This window comes from Acipenser ruthenus, chromosome 1 (genome assembly GCF_902713425.1).
Source record: "Acipenser ruthenus chromosome 1, fAciRut3.2 maternal haplotype, whole genome shotgun sequence".
Taxonomy (NCBI): Eukaryota; Metazoa; Chordata; class Actinopteri; order Acipenseriformes; family Acipenseridae; genus Acipenser; species Acipenser ruthenus.
The window spans coordinates 116,486,803-116,506,670 of record NC_081189.1 but is presented as its reverse complement, the minus strand read 5'-3'; the positions used below and the strand labels follow the sequence as shown (position 1 = coordinate 116,506,670).

The window sequence follows — 19,868 nt, the reverse complement described above, 5'->3', positions numbered from 1 at the left end:
AAATGTGTCCAGGCCATTTTAGAATATCTTTGTAGAATAAGCAATAATTCATCTCTTTTCACAGCTTCTTTGCTTTATTCTATGACATACCAAAGGCATGCAAGTATACATGATAAAATAGCTTTTAATTTCATCACTTTTCAGGAGGAATGAAGCATTATTTCAATGAGCTGTAAGGGTACCAACAAATTTGAGCACGTCTGTATATATATATATATATATATATATATATATATATATATATATATATATATATATATATATATATATATATAATTTAATTGTAATAAGAAGACGACGAAATTGTTTTATTTCAACAACAACAATTCTATCATTTGTTACCCTAAAAACGACACTAAACGATATGCTTCATTAAATGTATGACATAAGAACATAAGAAAGTTTACAAACGAGAGGAGGCCATTCGGCCCATCTTGCTCGTTTGGTTGTTAGTAGCTTATTGATCCCAGAATCTCATCAAGGAGCTTCTTGAAGGACCCCAGGGTGTCAGCTTCAACAACATTACTGGGGAGTTGGTTCCAGACCCTCAAAATTCTCTGTGTAAAAAAGTGCCTCCTATTTTCTGTTCTGAATGCCCCTTTATCTAATCTCCCCTGGTCCTTGTTTCTTTTTTCAGGTTGAAAAAGTCCCCTGGGTCGACATTGTCAATACCTTTTAGAATTTTGAATGCTTGAATCAGATCACTGCATAGTCTTCTTTGTTCAAGACTGAATAGATTCAATTCTTTTAGCCTGTCTGCATACGACATGCCTTTTAAACCCGGGATAATTCTGATTGCTCTTCTTTGCACTCTTTCTAGAGCAGCAATATCCTTTTTGTAACAAGGTGACCAGAACTGACCACAATATTCTAGGTGAGGTCTTACTAATGCATTGTAAAGTTTTAACATTACTTCCCTTGATTTAAATTCAACACTTTTCACAATATATCCGAGCATCTTGTTGGCCTTTTATAGCTTCCCCACATTGTCTAGATGAAGACATTTCTGAGTCAACATAAACTCCTAGGTCTTTTTCATAGATTCCTTCTTCAATTTCAATATCTCCCATATGATATTTATAATGCACATTTGTATTGCCTGCGTGCAGTACCTTACACTTTGCTCTATTAAATGTCATTTGCCATGTGTCTGCCCAGTTCTGAATGCTGTGTAGATCATTTTGAATGACCTTTACTGCTGCAACAGTGTTTGCCATTCCTCCTATTTTTGTGTCGTCTGCAAATTTAACAAGTTTGCTTACTATACCAGAGTCTAAATCATTAATGTAGATTAGGAATAGCAGAGGACCTAATACTGATCCCTGTGGTACACCACTGGTTACCTCGCTCCATTTTGAAGTTTCTCCTCTAATCAGTACTTTCTGTTTTCTACATGTTAACCACTCCCTAATCCATGTGCATGCATTTCCTTGAATCACTACTGCTTTCCAAACTGTCCCAAACTGTCCCGCTGAACATGGAGCCATATGGTCACCTTATATATATTGCTATATATTACAATAGTGTCTGCCCAAGCTCAATTACATACAGTGCCTTTCTTGTATTTAGGAAGAGGGGTTAGGTTTGTACTTTGTGTTCAGCAGGCTAGTGCAGAGCTGGCCTAGTGTAAAGATGTCAGGAAATCGGAGTAGGACAGCTTCAACATTCTTCTTAAACTAGAACTTATAATAAGGACAAGCCACACAATAATTTACTGTGTGTCTTAATCAACAAAACTATGGCTAAACAGAATAAACAGAAAAGTGCCTTGCGGAAGTGAAATCTTCACGCAGGCATGGCTGTTTGTTATTGCGTCGGCTCACAAATGTCTGTCATGCATTTTATCTTGCTCAACCCGGGTCAAAGTATGTTAACCCACATCCTGAGGTGGGTCGCTGTGACCCGGGTCAACCCAGGTAAGACCCAGGTACGTGGTTTCACTGGTAGCTGGGTATCAGGAAAGAACGTAACAACAACAACCAAGTCCAGGTTTTAAGCACGTCAGTGCACATTTATTTACAGTGAAGGGGTTTTTTTTCACAATGGGGAACAGGGTTTTTGTAATCCACAGTCCGTCCTGTTAAAGGGCTTGCCGGAGTTTTCCTGGTCACAGTGCAGGGGAACCCCCTTCAGACTGGTCTGTATCCAGGTAACAATGTTCTGTAAAACAGCACAGGATTTAAAAACAATCCGTTCACCCTCGTTCCGGTCTCCTTTCCCCACCAGAACCCTGAAACAGAGCTTCCCTTAAGTACTCCAAGCCCCGCCCCTGTAGTCAGCCATACCAGTGCTACCTGTTCAGGTATTTACAATAGGACTGACAAGAATTCCGGAGCCTGCAGCACTAACACTGTTTTCCCTTACCAAGATGTCTGTCGCTATGCCGCATGGTGCAAGCAATCAAGTCCAACAAGTTAACAGTTCCGGAATGCAATACAGCCACAGGCAAAGCCGGTCTGCTTGTACCTGCCGCTGCAATATATTGTAACAACCTCAGAAGAGCTGGCGGCCCCTTTAAGACCCTCGGAGGACCTCTGTGATGGACAGGAGGCGAGGACTACTGAGAGGTCTCTGTCAACCGGATTCTCAGAAGCAAGAGGGGGTGGGACGGTATATAAGGGCTGCAGGCTCGATACGAGGGGGAGAAGGAGACAACGTGACAAATAACCAGAGGTCAACACAGAGAGAGAACCACCCAGCAACCACCATTATCATGGCCAAGCCGCTACACAGGCCCTTATTCACGGCTGCGTGACCCCCCCTTGAGCCTCCGCTGAGGGAAGCAAGAGAGATAGAGGGAGAGGACGGACGACCAGACTGAATAATGGGAGCGACTGTGAGAGTGAGAAGGGAAACCGGACTGGAGTCCGAGTAGACGAGCCAAGAGAAACTGCGGTGGAGTTTCTGTGTCTGTGTGTGTATGTGTGTTATGGTCCCTCCCCCATCCTTCTGTTTACCCCATGCTCTTTCCCCCTCTATGTATTCCCAATAAATACAGGCTGTTATTCCCTTTTCCGCAGTGACCTTGTATCCGTCTGATTCTATCAGGACCCGTACCCGAGTGAACGCTACATTGGTGCCAGAAGTGACCTTATAGAGTCGGACAGGGATACGATCGCACCGGGGAGTGGTGGAGGTGACGGGAACAACCGGAGGAGGGTCACAGTGAAACGCGAACCGGCCTGGCTTGAGACAATGAAGAGGGAGGTAACTGAGAGGAGCCGTGTGCAGACACAAAATGGCTGACATACCATGAGGACCGCCTGGAGCTCACAAAATGGCCGATGCATCAAAGGGACTGCGTGGAGCTCGCAAAATGGCCGACCAGGCTCACCGTTCCCATAGCGACCTGAGCGACTGCAGTTCCCACGACAGCAAGTGCAGCTACACAGACTCGGGCCTCAACAAGGAACAACAGAGGGAGGTAAGGGCAGCCATTCGGGCTCAGTGGGCAGAGCATGTCAACCAAACCAAATGGAAACTCAGACGCAATGTCGGCACTGCATCCGCCTCGAAGAAAAAGAGGCCGCCAAGGTGACCCCAGCACGAGTCAACATCGTGACTATGGCTCAAGGGCCACTGCGGGAAGTACCGGACGACGAACTACGACAGCTGATTCAGAATTAGGCCCCACCATGGTGAGACTGATCGAGGGCTGGCGGCCAACATGGGAAGAGGTGGCATCCCTCTCCAAGGAGGTAAAGGGCCTTGTAGGACAATGGGACAAGCTGAATCTGCACGACGGGACACTCTGCCGGCTGTGGTGCCACCCGGCAACATCTGTGGACCGCTGGCAGGTGGTGGTTCCTGCAGTCCTGAGGGTGCTGGGCACTTCGGGGTGACCAAGACCTTGCAGAGGTTGAGAGCTTTCTGCTATTGGGGCCACTGCCGGGGGGACGTGGAGACGCATGTCCGCATATATGATGCCTGCACTGCCCGGAAGGGGCCGTCTGGACAGTCACGTGCCCCCCTTCAACGTTATCATGTGGGCGCGCCACTGGAACAGGTGGCCATCGACGTGTTGGGCCCCTTTCCCAAGTCCACAGCGGGAAACAAGTTTGTCCTGGTCACCATGGATTACTTTTCTAAGTGGCTCGAGGCTTACGCCCTGCTGGACCAGTGTACGACCACCGTTGCTACTGCCTTCCTGGAGGGCATGTTCTGCCGGTTCGGGATGCCTGAAGAGCTGCATAGCGACCAGGCGACATAGCTGTGCAAGAGGCTGGGCATCCATTAGACCCGCCCCCCCCCCCCCCCTTCACTCACAGAGTGATGGTATGGTTGAGCAGTTCACACCAGACGCTCGCTGTCCAGCTCATGCTGTGGACCAGCGGGATTGGGACTAGCATCTACCTTTGGCCCTTCTGGCGTTCCGGTCGGCGATGCAGGAGTCCACGCGGTGCACCCCAGCTCTTTCCCCCTCTATTTATGTATTCCCAATAAATACAGGCTGTTATTCCCTTTTCCCCAGTGATCTTGTATCTGTCTGATTTCATCAGGACCCCTACCGGAGTAAATATATTTCTAAAACAATGTCAGTGAGAACTATTTTTGCATACTCACGTGACTACACACATTAATATGTATGCCAAATACTGCCAGCAGACGCTATTTGTCACAACACTTGATACAGTGGTACTGCTCCAACTGCTTGACTGGAAATTAGCCCAATGACATAATAAATTAAGGAATTCATTCTCTGTACGTTAAATGGCATCTCAGTCGAATATATCCTATCTTTGTCTATCTGATGATATGTAATTCTATGGTGTCTGTTGAAAAGGACAATTTACCGCCCACCTTGTTCTCTGCACAGCACAGGGGACCGCAATGATTCGATCCCGCTCACGTCAGTCAGAACATTTTCTTTGACAGAGAACAAGCAGAGAGGCGGCGACCAGTTGTGTGTTTTTCCGTGTGAAAAAAAGGGTAGGTAATATTATCACTTTTATTTATGTAAAGGTAACGTACGCTTAAGACTGTATTACCATGTAAACCCGTGGAGGGATTGCAAATGTAAGGCTTAGTTATCGTTTCTATATTTAGCATCACCGTTTTTTGTTTTTTTTTGGTTTGTTTTTTATTAAACTGTGGTCGTTGCTGATTACATTATTATAGTTTGTCATTATTACATTTCTTATACCTTTAACTTTTTTGTTTCTTATGGCGTGATTTGTCGTTATTTTTTTTGGCATTTACGTAACTTGGTGTGATAAAATATGATCGACGTGTTTTTTCTTTGTCACTCTTTTCTCCATTTTTAAATTGCAGTAGAACGGAGCTAAAAACAAACAAACAAACAAAAAAAACAACAACAGAAAGAATGATGTCGGCGACTTGTATCACCCAGTCTATGTGCATTGTGGTGCTTACCATTTTTGTCCTGGGATTAATCTGGGCGAGGCCGATTGATGCGAATCAAGAGCCTGGTACCGTCATTCCAGCTGAGAGTCAGTACAATATTATTTTACTTTCCATCTTAACATTAAGCATGACCTTCCTGGCAGTAAAACACTAAAGAAGCTGCACCATATTATACATGTACATACATGACATTTGATATGTTACATTATTAATTATATATGATTTACACTGTACTGCGACTACGACTAATAATAATAACAATAATAATAATTGTATAAAATGTTACAACAATGTGTTAATACCCTCCCAGTCTCTCAAAAAAGTTTTTCATCTGAAAAATAAAATATATGATACATATAAATATATAAATGAAACTCATTTTTAAAGTCATTAATTTCGTCATTTGTGCAGAAGCTATGTACAGTATTTAATTGAAAAGGGAATTAGAAAATTAGAAATTCGGAGGTTTAAAACAAGTAGCAGAAAATGATTTATTTGATTTTTTGGGTCACAAGCATGCTTACGACAGAATGTCTCTCAACCTTCAGGTCGCCCCTGTGTGGACTGTCATGCGTTTGAATTCATGCAGAGGGCGTTGCAGGATTTAAAGAAGACGGCGTTTAACCTTGACTCAAGGGTAAATATTTATTTATTTATAATATGTATTTATTTTAGTGTCATACTTAGGGGTCTACTTAAATCGAGGTAAATTTACGTATTTTTCACGGGTATGTTGCGGAATAAAATTAGGATTTTGCGGACATGTTTAAACATTAAATAAACCTAAGTAGACAGTATTTCAGAACACTATAAAGTCTAAAAATAGTGGTACTTGCTTCCTTACTATAACACAGTGCTGGCATTTGTTAAAGGCGAGTATGCAGCATCCCCCTGCAGTTGACTTGTCCATACATTGAGACTGCACGTTCTGCATCCACTGAATTGCTGGAAGTTAAGGCAAAGCTTTGCCAAGTTATACATATGTGGAAATCGATTAGAAACAGCCCAAAAACTCGGTTACACAAGGGCGGGCATCTGGCATACTTTAATAAAGTCAATGTATGCAGCACGTTCGTTGTCATGTTATTTGTCCCATCCAATAATTTATTTTATTAGTACCGAGTCAAAACAAAGAAGACGTGGCTATTCGGGTCTAAAATTACAACTGTAACAGCAGGTTGAAGCGAGGTGGCTGTGCTGGATCGTTTTAGTACTGATTTAACTTGCAGACAGGAATACTTCTTGTCTGGGCTGACTTTGCAGTTTGGTTTCTGAAAGCTGTTTATTTTACTTTCTGTTCAGTAGCCTCTGTAGTAGCCTTTTGTTTAATGTATGATTCTGAAGCTAAATAGCGATCGATCGTATTTTCTCCAAATACACATTAAGATATGGAAAACAATGACCTCAGTCTGCATGTAGTTTATCTGGGAAATATCTTGAAACGATCATCAGCTGAAATATAGTTTGCTTTCTTTGTCGTCCATTTCTACTATTTTACCTCCAATGCTGAAAACTAGATTTTAGCAACCTAAATGAAAACAGTGCAGCACCAACCTTGTCCCGTCCCCTCCTGCACAGTACTACAGTCTGATCACATAAAAGCAGTAAAGACGCACTGATAGGCTGATTAAAACGTTGCCATTTGAATACTAAACAAGAACGTTAACTGCTTTGGAGAATTTATTTTGTAAATGTTACTTGTGGACATTTTTGTTCGTTTTTTGCTTAAGTGCAATGCACACGGGACGGCTAAGGAATAAAAATGGGATATCTACAGAAGGAAGACACGTAGTTTGCGTCACTTGCGTTGTGCAGTAGTTCATTTAAACAAGTTTTTTTTTTCTCTCCGTACTTGTTTGTATGCATTGGCCCCTAAGAGGTGAATTTCGCGGTGACCCCTCAATTTCACGATTTCCCTGAAATCGCGAATTAGGTAGGTCCCTAGTCATAGTGTAGGTGCCATATGATGACATAAAAATATTTTGTATTTAAATAATTGTTACGCTAAAAACAATCATGGATTCATAATATAGCAGCCTTTGATAAGCAGGTCGTAATGCGATGGGGTGGTCCCGAGGGGCCACATGTTACACTCTTACTAACAATGTGTAAGAGTCAAGTACAGAGTGTGACAGGAGCCTCACTTGACTGTTAAAACCGGTACACACTACCCTGTGCTATCAATTGCGACGCCATTTTTCAGGATCGGCTAATCGATTTTAGTCAGCTAGCAAATGTTTAATATTTTGCTATGCATTGTGCGGGGCGCTGTGTACTGGGCTTTAAAGGAATGGAAGCAATATACACATTTTCATTTGCAGGACACTGGAGGTCAGGCAAGGTTATAAACATATGTGGTAGACACTAATATTGATGTGATACAGCCACCTGAAATGCTTTTGTATTAGATAGTTTATATCTGATGAAAATGATGTGACAATAAAATGAGGTGTACTGTTTAATTATTTAACTATATATAAAAGAATCAAAGGCATAGTGTGCAGAGTGAGATTCACTCACCCGCTTTGACCTCTCACAGAGAGTGGGTTCGGGCTTGTATCATGAAGCACCTTTATACGACATTTGATATATAACCAGGGCTGTATATCGAGGCATTTTTAAAGCCAGAGGTTGAACTTGCACTGTCTTCGTTCACAGGCTGAAACTCTTCTGTTGAGAACGGAGAAGAGAGCTCTCTGTGATTGCTTTCCTACCAATGCACTCAACTGAGCAGACATCTTCAAGGGAATGAGCAGCTGGGCTCATAACAACAATAACAATAAAAATCGTCAGCAGTGATCTGTATACATCATGGAAAGGAGCGCTGACCATGTTTTTCAAAATCCACTTTCTTACCTTTATTAACACTGTCAACATTTACACTGTTTCCCATTGGGTATATGTTGGTTCTTTGCTTGCTTTTCTACTTTAGTGCAGGATATTGAGATCATTTTTAACAACACAAGAACATTAGAAATAGTACATCTGCACATGTCTGGGAGCATCCAGTGCTCTGTGTATGTGGTAATGACTGCAGCTCTCAAAAACGGAGCTATGAACACATTACTGTTTGCCTATTTTGTCCAAAGCAATGTTAATGCTTTAAAACTGTAATAAAAGCATGTATGAATGGGTCAAACTTTGTATGAGCTGTGATTGTCCTGCGTGCGTGTGACTTCTCCAAGTCTATGGTTCGCTTTTTATCCAAAAAAATGAGCCGAAGTAGTGCATAAATGAGGTGCTTGCTTTAGCACATTAAAAAGAAGGATCATTTTAATTTAATGCAGGGTTGTGTACAAAATCTGCAGAGCCATTTGTAGTTTAGATTTAAAAGTCACCACTACCCATGGTACAGTTAGGAGAACATCAGTAGCAGTTCCTGCTTTTTTTGTTTGTGTGTATCTGTATGCGGTAAATATGGGGAAAATACTAGGCTTGCAAACGTCTCAAATACAGTATTACATGTTTAATGCTTTTAGAATGCCTTTGTTTTTGCCTATTGCCATGGCTTTTGTACTGTTGGTAAACATGAAAGTGACCATTATTTTCACTGTTTGGAATCAGTTTTTGTTTAACCTGTATTAAAACACACACCTGTATTACAGAGTTTCTCATTATTTATCAGTGATGCTTTTGTTATCACAGTGTCAGTAGTCTATATGTGAATTTAGTTCCTACAGGCTGAAAACGATAGCCCCCTCCCATCCCATTCTAAACACAAATAAAACCACATTGAATTAGTCAGTATTGTATTGGTGAATAGATGTTGACTTTGTAATATCAATATAAAATAGCAGTTCATTAATTGTACTGTGAATATGAAAGTTACAGGTGACAGTGAACGGTGGTGCAAATAAACAAAGAGCTGCCATCTCCGCAAGGAGATTCCCTAAGAGCTCCTGCTAAACCATTTCATACTAAAATCTCAACATTTCCCCCAATAATCCAATTAAGAAAGGGAAAACAGTCCAATTAGCTCTCTCTCAGTATGTGATTTCTACTTTTTAAGAATTGTATCCAGTTCTCTACTTCTGAGTATCCAAATGTATTATGTCATTAGGAATAAGAAAAAAAAAAACAGCAGGTGACCTGCATCTTAATAATGGTGCCCTAATGCCAGTATTGCCAAAATGGGCTGTAAGTAACTTTTACTGCTGTCATTTTGCAGTATGACTACAATATTCTTTAGTGGTTGTACTATGCATTTACCATGGTATGCTCGTCTTCGTGCTAAAACTTGCGTGACTCTACTTGGTAAACACTATAAGCAGTTAGCTAACAATGGGGTTGCTGTTCTAGATTTTAGGTTGTAAGATGCTGTTCCCAAGAGCAGAACCTCAAAATAAATAAATAAATAGGTCAGCAAAGTGTTATTGTTTACTGCAAGGGGGTGTCCAATCCCAGTCCTGATAGGCCATTCCAGTCCAGGTTTAACAGGTGAACTACTTCAGGGTCTGGATGGAGGTTAGAAAGGCCAACTATGGCCACCCCTGATCTGCTGTTTCAAAGTCTAAAGGCTGTGCCTGTTGCAGTTGTATTGCTGCTCACTCAAGCTTTCCCTTAGAAGTTTTTAATTCCTTACCACAAGGGGCAGCCTCATGTCACAAGTTGTTTTAATGTTGCAATAATGCAGATATATGTTTTATGCATGAACTTACGGGCTGCAGCACGAGCAAAAACCTTTTTTCTCTCTCTTCTACAAAGTAATGCTGTCATCATATCCAGATTTTCTTGCAACGTCATTCTACTCTCTATTTTTTTTTATATCCTAAAGTGCCAGGGCAAGCAATACTGCACACATGTAGTAATACCATACAGTCTGCTGGATAAAGTCACTGCATTAGCCTTGGAGGAATTTTCTTTTTCAAGTCCTAGGTTATTTTAGAGAGGTTTTGCCTAATGGTATCATCATGGGGATTTGTACCTTTTTTGTATTTTATTGACATGTTTAACATTTCTTTGGGAATGCCAAATTTATAGAAAAAAAAACAAAAAACAAAAAAACAAGCATGTGCATATGGACTCAAAGACTTAATAGCTCTCTTTTTATTTTGTAACCCTTCCATTATTTATTTATGATATGGCAGTGCTTCTTAATGGTTCTTAAGTCAGTTTGTTCTAATTTTGTTTAAAATTCACTGCTGACTGCCCAGTCTTCCAGTTCTTCATTCCAGAAGATCATGTAACTGTTAGCTCCACCTTCTGTATACTATACTGTACTGTACTATACTATACTATGTTATACTATACTATAATCCATACTAAACAGGGACGGGAAAGGTAGGGACGGACTTTGGAGATGTTTCAAAGATGGTAGAAGGAAGATTTGACCACGGAGGAGATGTGGGCATCAAAGGAGAGGTTGCTGTCAAGAAGTACACCAAGGCTTCATACTGTGGGGGAAGGCAGACAGTTTCCAAGGTTCAGGGCAGCTATACTGAGATTCTTAAGTTGAGTTTTAGATCCTACAGAAGGAGCTCAGATTTGCTAGCGTTCAGCTGAAGAAAATTGGCAGACATCCAGGCCTCGATGTCTTGAATGCAAGCCGAGAGCCAGATCATGACAGAGGGGCTTCCAGGGTCGTTTTAAGTAGAGCTGGGTGTTGTCAGCATAGCAGTGAAACATGAGGCTTTGTTGGAGGATGAGGTGACCCAAGGGAAGCATGTAGATATTAAAGAGAAGGGGCCCAAGAACAGATCCTTGGGGGACACCACAAGTGACTGACTGGGTTTGCAACGCCACTGCATCCAGCACAGAAAACAGATTGCATGCGTCCAGACAGGTAAGAGGACATCCAGGAGAGACAGGTTCCAGAGATCCCAGCATACTTCTGAAGGCGGTCAAGAAGAATGTCATGATCTCTGGTGTCAAAAGCGGCTGTTAGATGAAGGAGGACAAGCACAGAGGGAGCACCAGCATCAGCACTGAGCAGGAGATCATTCACAATCCGGAGCAGAGCAGTTTCAGTAATGTGATGCAGCCGGAAACCAGACTGTAGAGATTCAAGCAGATTGTTATCTGTGAGATGTTTCATCAGCTGACTGGCTACAGCCCTTTCGATAGTTTTTGAGAGAAAAGGGAGATTGGAGATGGGATGGAAATTAAATAAGTCATCCGGGTCGAGGGAGGGTTTTTTGAGTACCAGGGTAACTCGGGCAAGCTTCAGGGCAGCAGGAACCAAGCCAGAGTCCAGGGACAGGTTGAGAGTGTGCATAATGGAGGGAGCAAGATCAGAGGCACAGACACGGACAAGGTTAGTCGGCCAGGGGTCCAGGGGGCACGTTCCCATTGTTCCCATCTCTGGTGTGCTCTACCTGTTGTGCTTAGTTTTGACATGATTAAGAGAGCTCAATTTATGCCACAGGGTTGTTTTTAAAACGTCACCAGGATTATGTGAATCTAAACAAAAGGAATAATACATTAGTTAACTCTTGATATTTTCTATTCATATCAAGTTTCCCTTTAACCATGTTGCATTAATTCTGCCTGACTTTGCACTTTTTTATGGGAATATGAACAAAACATAATCAAATATTTAAATATCAGCGATATAGTTGGTTGAGCAAGAACTCATTTAGATTTGTGTTTGAATTTGAAAGCTCTTACTGCATGCTTTTACTTACCCATAAGACATCTTAAAAACAGGTATTCAGCACAGTCTAACACCAACAGAGTTTAACGACCCTCCTTCAGTCACAGCACTAATGAGGACATTTGCTCTAATTTAAGCATTCACTCAGCACTTACTTAAAGTCAGACAGGCAGTAATTTAAGGAAAAAGCTAAATTGGCATTTGAGTTGCTGGATTTAATTAACCCAGTTTGCTTTAGAAGATGTAAGCAGTAGTACTGATGCACTTTCACTGAGGTTATTACTAAATATCACCTTGGTTCAGTTTGGTTTTATAAAATGCTAGCTATATACAATATAGTACAACACACATGCAGTTAACTTGCAGTGTTGGATAATATAATAATCATCACCTTCTTTGGATCAGTGGATACCCAGGACTATCAGTACCTTTAACAGATTATACCCTGGAGGTCAAACATCGACAGTATATACAGTAAAAGTCACAGAAAATATTGAATCACTGCATTAAGCATGTTGAAGCTAGGATGTAGTTCAATATAGATTGCTTATCTGTAACATTATAGGAACAATGTCTTTTATTGAACTGAGATATTAAGAGGAGTGAGAGGCACCAAGTTTATAAGACATTTGCAACAGTAACATGAAGCAATCTATGCAGATAAAGACTAAAGAGGAAATAAATCTGTCTGGCCTTACTAAAACTTTAAGGATTGCTTTAAGGAATATTTTTTGAAGGATTATCATAAACATTCTCTTAGGTTAAACAATGCTTTGAAAAAATTTGATAAATTAATAAACCCTCTCTCAAACAGTTGAAAAAAGTTGTGTAAACTGCAAACCTGAATTATGTTAAAAATGACTTAAAATGGTCCTTACCCACCCTTATAGATCAGAATAAGCAGACACCCTGCTGTTTGTTATTATTTACATCACACACACCTTGTCATGTCTTAGTGCCCAAGTGTCACACTCTGTAACTTTTGATTCCTTCCACAGCGAACTCAGACCACCTCCGGTCATCTCCAGTCACATTACTGCGACCGCTAATGTTTCTGGCAGCTGTTGATAACTTGAGCAGCCTCTCCCAGCTGGATGCAATGAACAGTGTCCTGAGGATTTGATTGGAGATTAAGCTGGAGAGCTGTCACACACATTGAATATCAAGCTGTAGAAAAGCACTCTGCATTTAAAAGCAGTTAGCAGCTAGGAGGGGAAAAAAATAACAATAATTGTAAAATTGGCACAATAAACAAGACAATTCTTATTCCTTCCTTGTCTTTAATCAACGTTATTTAAGCAGCATTGTCATCAACACCCAGGCTTCAAATTGTGAAAGCTGTTTAGCCACAATCGCCATTAGTACAATTATGTTTTCTAAAAAGAATAACAGGTCTGTAATGAATAATAAGAAACTTAAGACTCCTTAAAAGCCTTGAGCTAAAATATCTGAGTTGTTTATTTCAGAGTTTATTGGGTGCTTTTTTCTTTCTTGAAAAAATGTGCTAATGTCCCACAGTATATACCTTTAAAAAGTACATTGAATGAGGCCCTATGTGTCTCTGTAACAAGGGGAAGTGTTACGTGACGCTTGGCCAATTGTCCGTCGCCCCCTAGGAACCCCCGGTCACGGTCGGCAATGACATAGCCTGGATTTGAACCTGCGATCTTCAGGCTATAGGGTACATCCTGCACTCCACGCAGAGCGCCTTTACTGGATGTGCCACTCGGGAGCCCCTTACTGTCAGATTTAATAGAGAAAAGAAAAGAAAACAAAGCTAAAAATTTTAGTTTGCCACAATACGAGCGCTAGTCTCACTAAAAGAGATGTCCCGCTCCAGGAACCTACTACACTACGAAACCCTCTCTCTACTGCTTGGGTCAACATCTCCTAAACTAACCTACTGCTGTTGCTCCCGAAGTCCTGGCCTCCCAGCGACTCCGGGTCTTTACGACAGTCCTTGCTGGGCAGAGCCTTCACAGGCACCATCTTGCAGTTGAAGAGTGCCGTAGTAGTTATTCTGCAGAGCGGCCGCTCTCCTCCTAGATGTAAACATTGCGCCTCTCTGTGTAGCATGGCGGTGCAGTCGTCTCAAGCTGTGGCGCTGATGCTTTTTGAGCTCCGTGCAGCCTCCCCGGGCACGCCTCCCAGCCAATCCAGACCTGCCGATCAGCTCAGCACAGCCTCCCACGGGCACGCCCCCCAGCCTATCCGGACCTCCCGATCAGCTCAGCACAGCCTCCCCAGGCATGCCCCCCAGCCAATCCGGACCTCCCGATCAGCTCAGCACAGCTTCCCCGGACACGCTCCCTAGCCAATCTGGACCTCCCGATCAGCTCAGCACAGCCTCCCCAGACATGCCCCCCAGCTAATCCGGACCGCCCGATCAGCTCAGCACAGCCTCCCCAGGCATGCCCCCCATCCAATCCGGACCTCCCGATCAGCTCAGCACAGCCTCCCCAGACACGCCCCCCAGCCAATCCGGACCTCCCGATCAGCTCAGCACAGCCTCCCCCGGGCATGCCCCCCAGCTAATCCGGACCTCCCGATCAGCTCAGCACAGCCTCGCCGGACACGCTCCCTAGCCAATCTGGACCTCCCGATCAGCTCAGCTCAACCTCCCCAGACACGCCCCCCAGCCAATCCGGACCTCCCGATCAGCTCAGCACAGCCTCCCCAGACACGCCCTCCAGCCAATCTGGACTTCCCGATCAGCTCAGCACAGTCTCCCCGGACACGCTCCCTAGCCAATCTGGACCTCCCGATCAGCTCAGCACAGCCTCCCTGGACACGCCCTCCAGCCAATGCAGACCTCCTGATCAGCTCAGCGCTGGGTGAGCCTACCTGCTCGATTGGTTGCCTAGCAACATATCTCCTGTCATCTGTCTCCTGTCATTCCCTATAGCAGGGGTGGGCAATTCCGGTCCTGGAGGGCCGGTGTCCCTCCTGGCTTTTGTTCCAACTGTGCTCTAAATTACTTAATTAGACCAATAATTGGTAATAATTGGTCCAATTAAGTAATTTAGGGCAAAGTTGGAACAAAAGCCAGGAGGGACACCGGCCCTCCAGGACCGGAATTGCCCACCCCTGCCCTATAGTAATGAAGTAGGATTAAAACATGATTTTCAAAAGAAGGATGACAAAAAAGCCAACCGGAAATTCTATTCATTTCAGTCTTGTAATGTTTGAAAGAACATTACGGATATTGTTTACATTTCATTCTGAGCAACCAAATATTTGTATGTAGAAGACATATTGAAATGCATGGAGCTGTATCAGACAGCAGTTCAGTGTAACATTTACAAAGAGACTGTTTGTAATACAGACAGCTGTATCATTATAAGAGCTGTGACTCAACATATGCTTCCTCAGACTTAGTGAAAGAAGCAGTGCACTGCATTATCATAGAACAATAGCCTGTGTTGTCGTCATGCTGCTTTACAGCCCATGGTTGAATATGAGCGCTTCAGGTCAGATCATTATACAGTGCCCCCTTCTTAATACACACAGACAGAAGAATTACATTTTGATAGCACTGAATTACTGAAGGGGGCAGTAAAGTATAGTAAAATGTACTGCCATCAAGGCCTAACTGTGAAAAAATGTGGAAATTAACAAACCACTAAATAGCACTGTATATGGTATAAAGTTATGTTTATTATATTTTCACATGCACATTTAAGTTCTTATCAACCGCTTAGTCTAATTAGAAGCGGTTTGGTCAAATATGTAGATCAAAGTATTGAGAACTGAGATCCTGGGGCCTGTTTTACACACCACTTCTAACTAGTTAGCATCCTTCTATCAGTTTCACACAACTGTAGGTATCTGTAACATTAGAAGGACCAGCTAAATATTTAGAATACTGCCACTAATCATTGGTTTCCAGAGAGTCTCACAGTGCTGTTAAATGTTCTGAAGCCTGTCGAAGAAATACAAAACAGACATGATACTTTATTCAAGCCATAAATAACGACATACTCTACGTGTATGAACCTACAATGTAAGATCAAGTTATGCGTGGCGCTCATCTAGGAAAAGGCAATTGTGTGGATTACAGGATGAGTCGTACAATCAGGAGCACACAGGTTCCAATCCCGGTCATGCTGAGTTGCTGATACTGGAAGCTCTTTACAAAAGGGCTGCATTGCCCTTGTGCTCCCGTGTGGTGGGGAAGAGAAATCGGCTGGGCATAGTTCACATCTGCAACCCACTTATGTTTACAAACAGATTACAAATGCTGCTTTTTTAATATTGTATTGAACCATTATGAATTCTCCTGGGTGTTTTGGGAGGGCTGTGTCTACGAGTTCTATTATCCAGCAGCTCTCCATTCACCTGTAGCTTCTGGTGGTGTTTATATTGTGATGATTAATAGTCAGCCAAAGGTAAGGCCTGATCGTGAAGCTGTTTATAAAATACCTATAGGGAATAATTGTTATTTATTTTGGTATTCCGGAATAGTCATCCCCTCTTCAAATATATGGCGTTATGGATTCTGTCAGCGAGATGAGATGAGGTTAAAAGCTCTATAATCACAAATGCAGACAAGTCTGGCTCTCTTGCATAGTGGTTAAGATGCTGTCTTGCGGTGTGCAGGGTCACCACTTCCTGCTCAGTCTCTGACCTGCACATGAATAGTTATCTATCCCATCGAAAGATACAAGGAAAGCTTTTATTGATGAATCCAGTAGAAGTGCAAATATTTTCAATTTACTACCAATGCAGAATGTGGATGTCACCATTAGAAGATATTTAGTAATTAAAACACACAAAGATAAACTAGTAAAATGATAAAAACAAATGTTTCGTTTTTATAGTTGCAGGTCTAAATAGTGAAAACTAAATCAGCAATAAGAGAAACATGCTTGTGAAGAGGGGGTGGGGTCTTTTTTGAATATGCCACAAACAGAACGCCTTGGTGAGTGTATGAAGGCCAAGAGAGGACAACCAATAAGGCTGACTAAATCATTTCATGAGGGAACATTTTTATTTAGCTCTTAGCTTAGGTTTGTTTGTACCTTGCATGCCATATGGGGGATTTGTGTATTTCCATGTTGGGGTGCAATTACATTTTTTATTTATTTTTTACTTGGTATGGCCTTTTATTTTACCCCATTAATATTCCCAAATTAGAATGTCCAGTTATGCTCCCTCACTTCTACAGGCTGAGATTAAACTCAAACATTCACCTGGTGGCCTATAAACGAACCAACCACTTGTCAGGCTCAGCTTCTCTCTGGATTCTCTCGTTACTGTGATAGCGCTTGCTGCTGACTAGGTGGTTTATTCATCTCTGAGCAGCAGTGTCTGTGGTTTGTGCCGTCTCCAGGCTCTGAATTTCCTTGTTGAAGGAGCAAAATTAAAACTTAATTGCATGTCTTTGGATGCACAGAATTTAGAAATCTCTGTGGAATCATTCGTATTCCCTTTCTATTCAACAAAGTTATTATAAATAATACAAAATAGTCTGCACTGTAAATGTTTATCACGTTACCATTTACTTCACATCTCAGCATAATTATGTGTGCCATTTAAAATGTTTACAATATCAAAAACATTAACCTCACAATAAAGCTATAAAACTAACAATGATAAACCCTTTATTAATGCCAGCATAATGCTGTCCTTGTCACTTTCTGCACACTCTTTTGTGTTTTCTTCCTTCGGTTTTTCTTTTGCAAGTAAGAAGTGTATCTATTTTTGTCTCGAGACACATAACACGGGATGAAGTACTCAGTCAAACACCGAAAACAAATTCACCCAGCAACTATGACTGTTACTAAAATGCAGTCGCGCCCAATAATTAAAACAAAAAACGCCCAGGTATGATTATTATGCTTACCGGAGCATTTATACATCTAACAAATGCAGAAAGATTGTGCTTCACTGATTAGTATTCCATTATACGTCGAGCTCAAAACTGCAAGCTCCAGTGCAGCACAGCGCGCTCTCTCCATAGGCAGAATCGCCAGACGCCTGCTTCACCCACCCCAACACAACAGAGTGGAAATCCCCGCAATCAAAATCACGCATGCGTACAGCTGGATGATCATTCTGAAGCTATGCTTTACTGACCTTTGAGCTGCTAAACAAAAATGTTATATTTATGCACAGTGATTTAGAGATAATATTTAATACCGTTAAAAAATCGAATTCAAAATCATTCTTTCTTTTACTTTCATCTTTATTTTTGCAGTTCTGTCGCACCGCATACCCCCCTGAAATTTGAAAACACCTGAATTTGAGAATTGTTTGAACTTTTTTCTTTATGTTTAATTACCACCATGGCCACTAGGGGGGCCATCAAGCCTAGTTTGGATAAAATAAAAGAGACATTTACCATGGGGGAAGGGGGGAAGTTCATCTAATTTCACTTTTTTAAACAAATAAATAAAGTGTTTAAATGAAACACCTGTTTCTTAACATTTTTATTTACACCCCCGAAGAAGAAACTTTTGAGGTCTTCAGAGCTTGTATATCATAGGCAATCTTACTATATAAACAGTACCAAATCTTCAAATCACGATTGATTAACACGGCAAATACATCGTTATATGGCTGATCCCTTTGCTGTTTTGAAAACATGTGAAATGTTCTTGGTCAAATAATTAATACAAATATAATACATAAATCTTCTTGTCTAGTATTTCTCTATGCTTGCCTGTACTGTACCTCTATATACAGAGGAACCGCAAGGACCCAGTTACCACAGACACTCAAGCTGTGACTGAAGTGAGGAGGGTGTACAGCTGTTCCTTCGTACTGCCCAATACATGTGTGTTTGTGTGTGGCTGTAATGTAATAACACAAAGATATCAATCGATAGGTCTGCTGGGTAATGTGACAGCTAAGCAATCCTGACAGTGTTTTTGTACTAACTGTTTATTATTTAACATTACATTAACCTAAAGTGTATTTCCTTTGTGTTTTTTTAAATGTTGTATTACTGCACAGCTGCAGTGTACTTGATCCTGTGTATCGTATCTGTAGCACCGCTTCCGAGACCAGCCCCTGCACTGCAGTATTGTAACAGCCCGACAGTGACTCATACTTGCAGGTACTCTCCCTGCCTCAGTCGAAGGCACAGACAACCAAGCACACACAGGATCAATATCACAACACCCAGTGCTTCACATCACGCAAAATCCAGGAGAAAAAGAGGGGCATTGCATAGAGATGCGTGCTGCAGAAGGAACGTGATCAGAATAATTTCATGCTGGAAATCTGGAGAGAAGAATTATAGTTTTCAAGGGTTTTATAAAAGTGTCTATACTATGTTTAAAGGGTTTACGGCTAATAAAATAATACTATACATCTTATCTGTTGTGCACCTCCATTTGATATATATATATATATATATATATATATATATATATATATATATATATATATATATATATATATATATATATATATATATATATATATATATGTCTCAAATGTGCAGTTTTGAAAGAAACACATGTACTTATCTGGTGCTAAAAGTTCTTAGTTCCAAGGTAGTTTCACGTCAGCAGTTGGCTGCAAAGCATGTCAGTCAATGGAAGATCCAATTGATTAGTTATTGACAGGAAAAAAGCTGTTAAAGGGGTTGAGAAAAAATCCAAATGAAAGGAAGTGCGAGAATACTTGAAAGCAGGGCTTGCAAACAGAGATTAATTTAGTGATAATCTTTTAAAATGAAAATACATGTTTGCTATGCGTTCAAAACTGCACATTTGAGACCTAAATAGCAAATGTAATTGTACCACTTTTAAGGTTTGTGGAAAGATTTTGTAATCTTGTATGGTTTTGGTTTAATTTATTCTATTATTATTGTTATTAATGACTATCGATAAAGTATAATCAAGACTCAAATGACTCATAATTAAAACTTAATCGGAATTTAACATTTATTGATTCCAAGTTA

At 41.4% G+C, this 19,868-nt stretch overlaps 1 protein-coding gene across 1 annotated transcript; it reads left to right on the top strand.

The window, feature by feature from the left end:
* The first annotated feature begins 4,788 nt into the window (after positions 1-4,788).
* Positions 4,789-8,963, top strand: LOC117420870 (neuropeptide-like protein C4orf48 homolog). The gene is made up of 4 exons (XM_059034537.1): positions 4,789-4,929; positions 5,272-5,450; positions 5,913-6,001; positions 8,023-8,963. Exons 2-4 carry the CDS (start codon positions 5,324-5,326, stop codon positions 8,092-8,094), a joined length of 288 nt encoding a protein of 95 aa, XP_058890520.1. The 5' UTR covers positions 4,789-4,929; positions 5,272-5,323; the 3' UTR covers positions 8,095-8,963.
* The last annotated feature ends 10,905 nt before the right edge of the window (positions 8,964-19,868 follow it).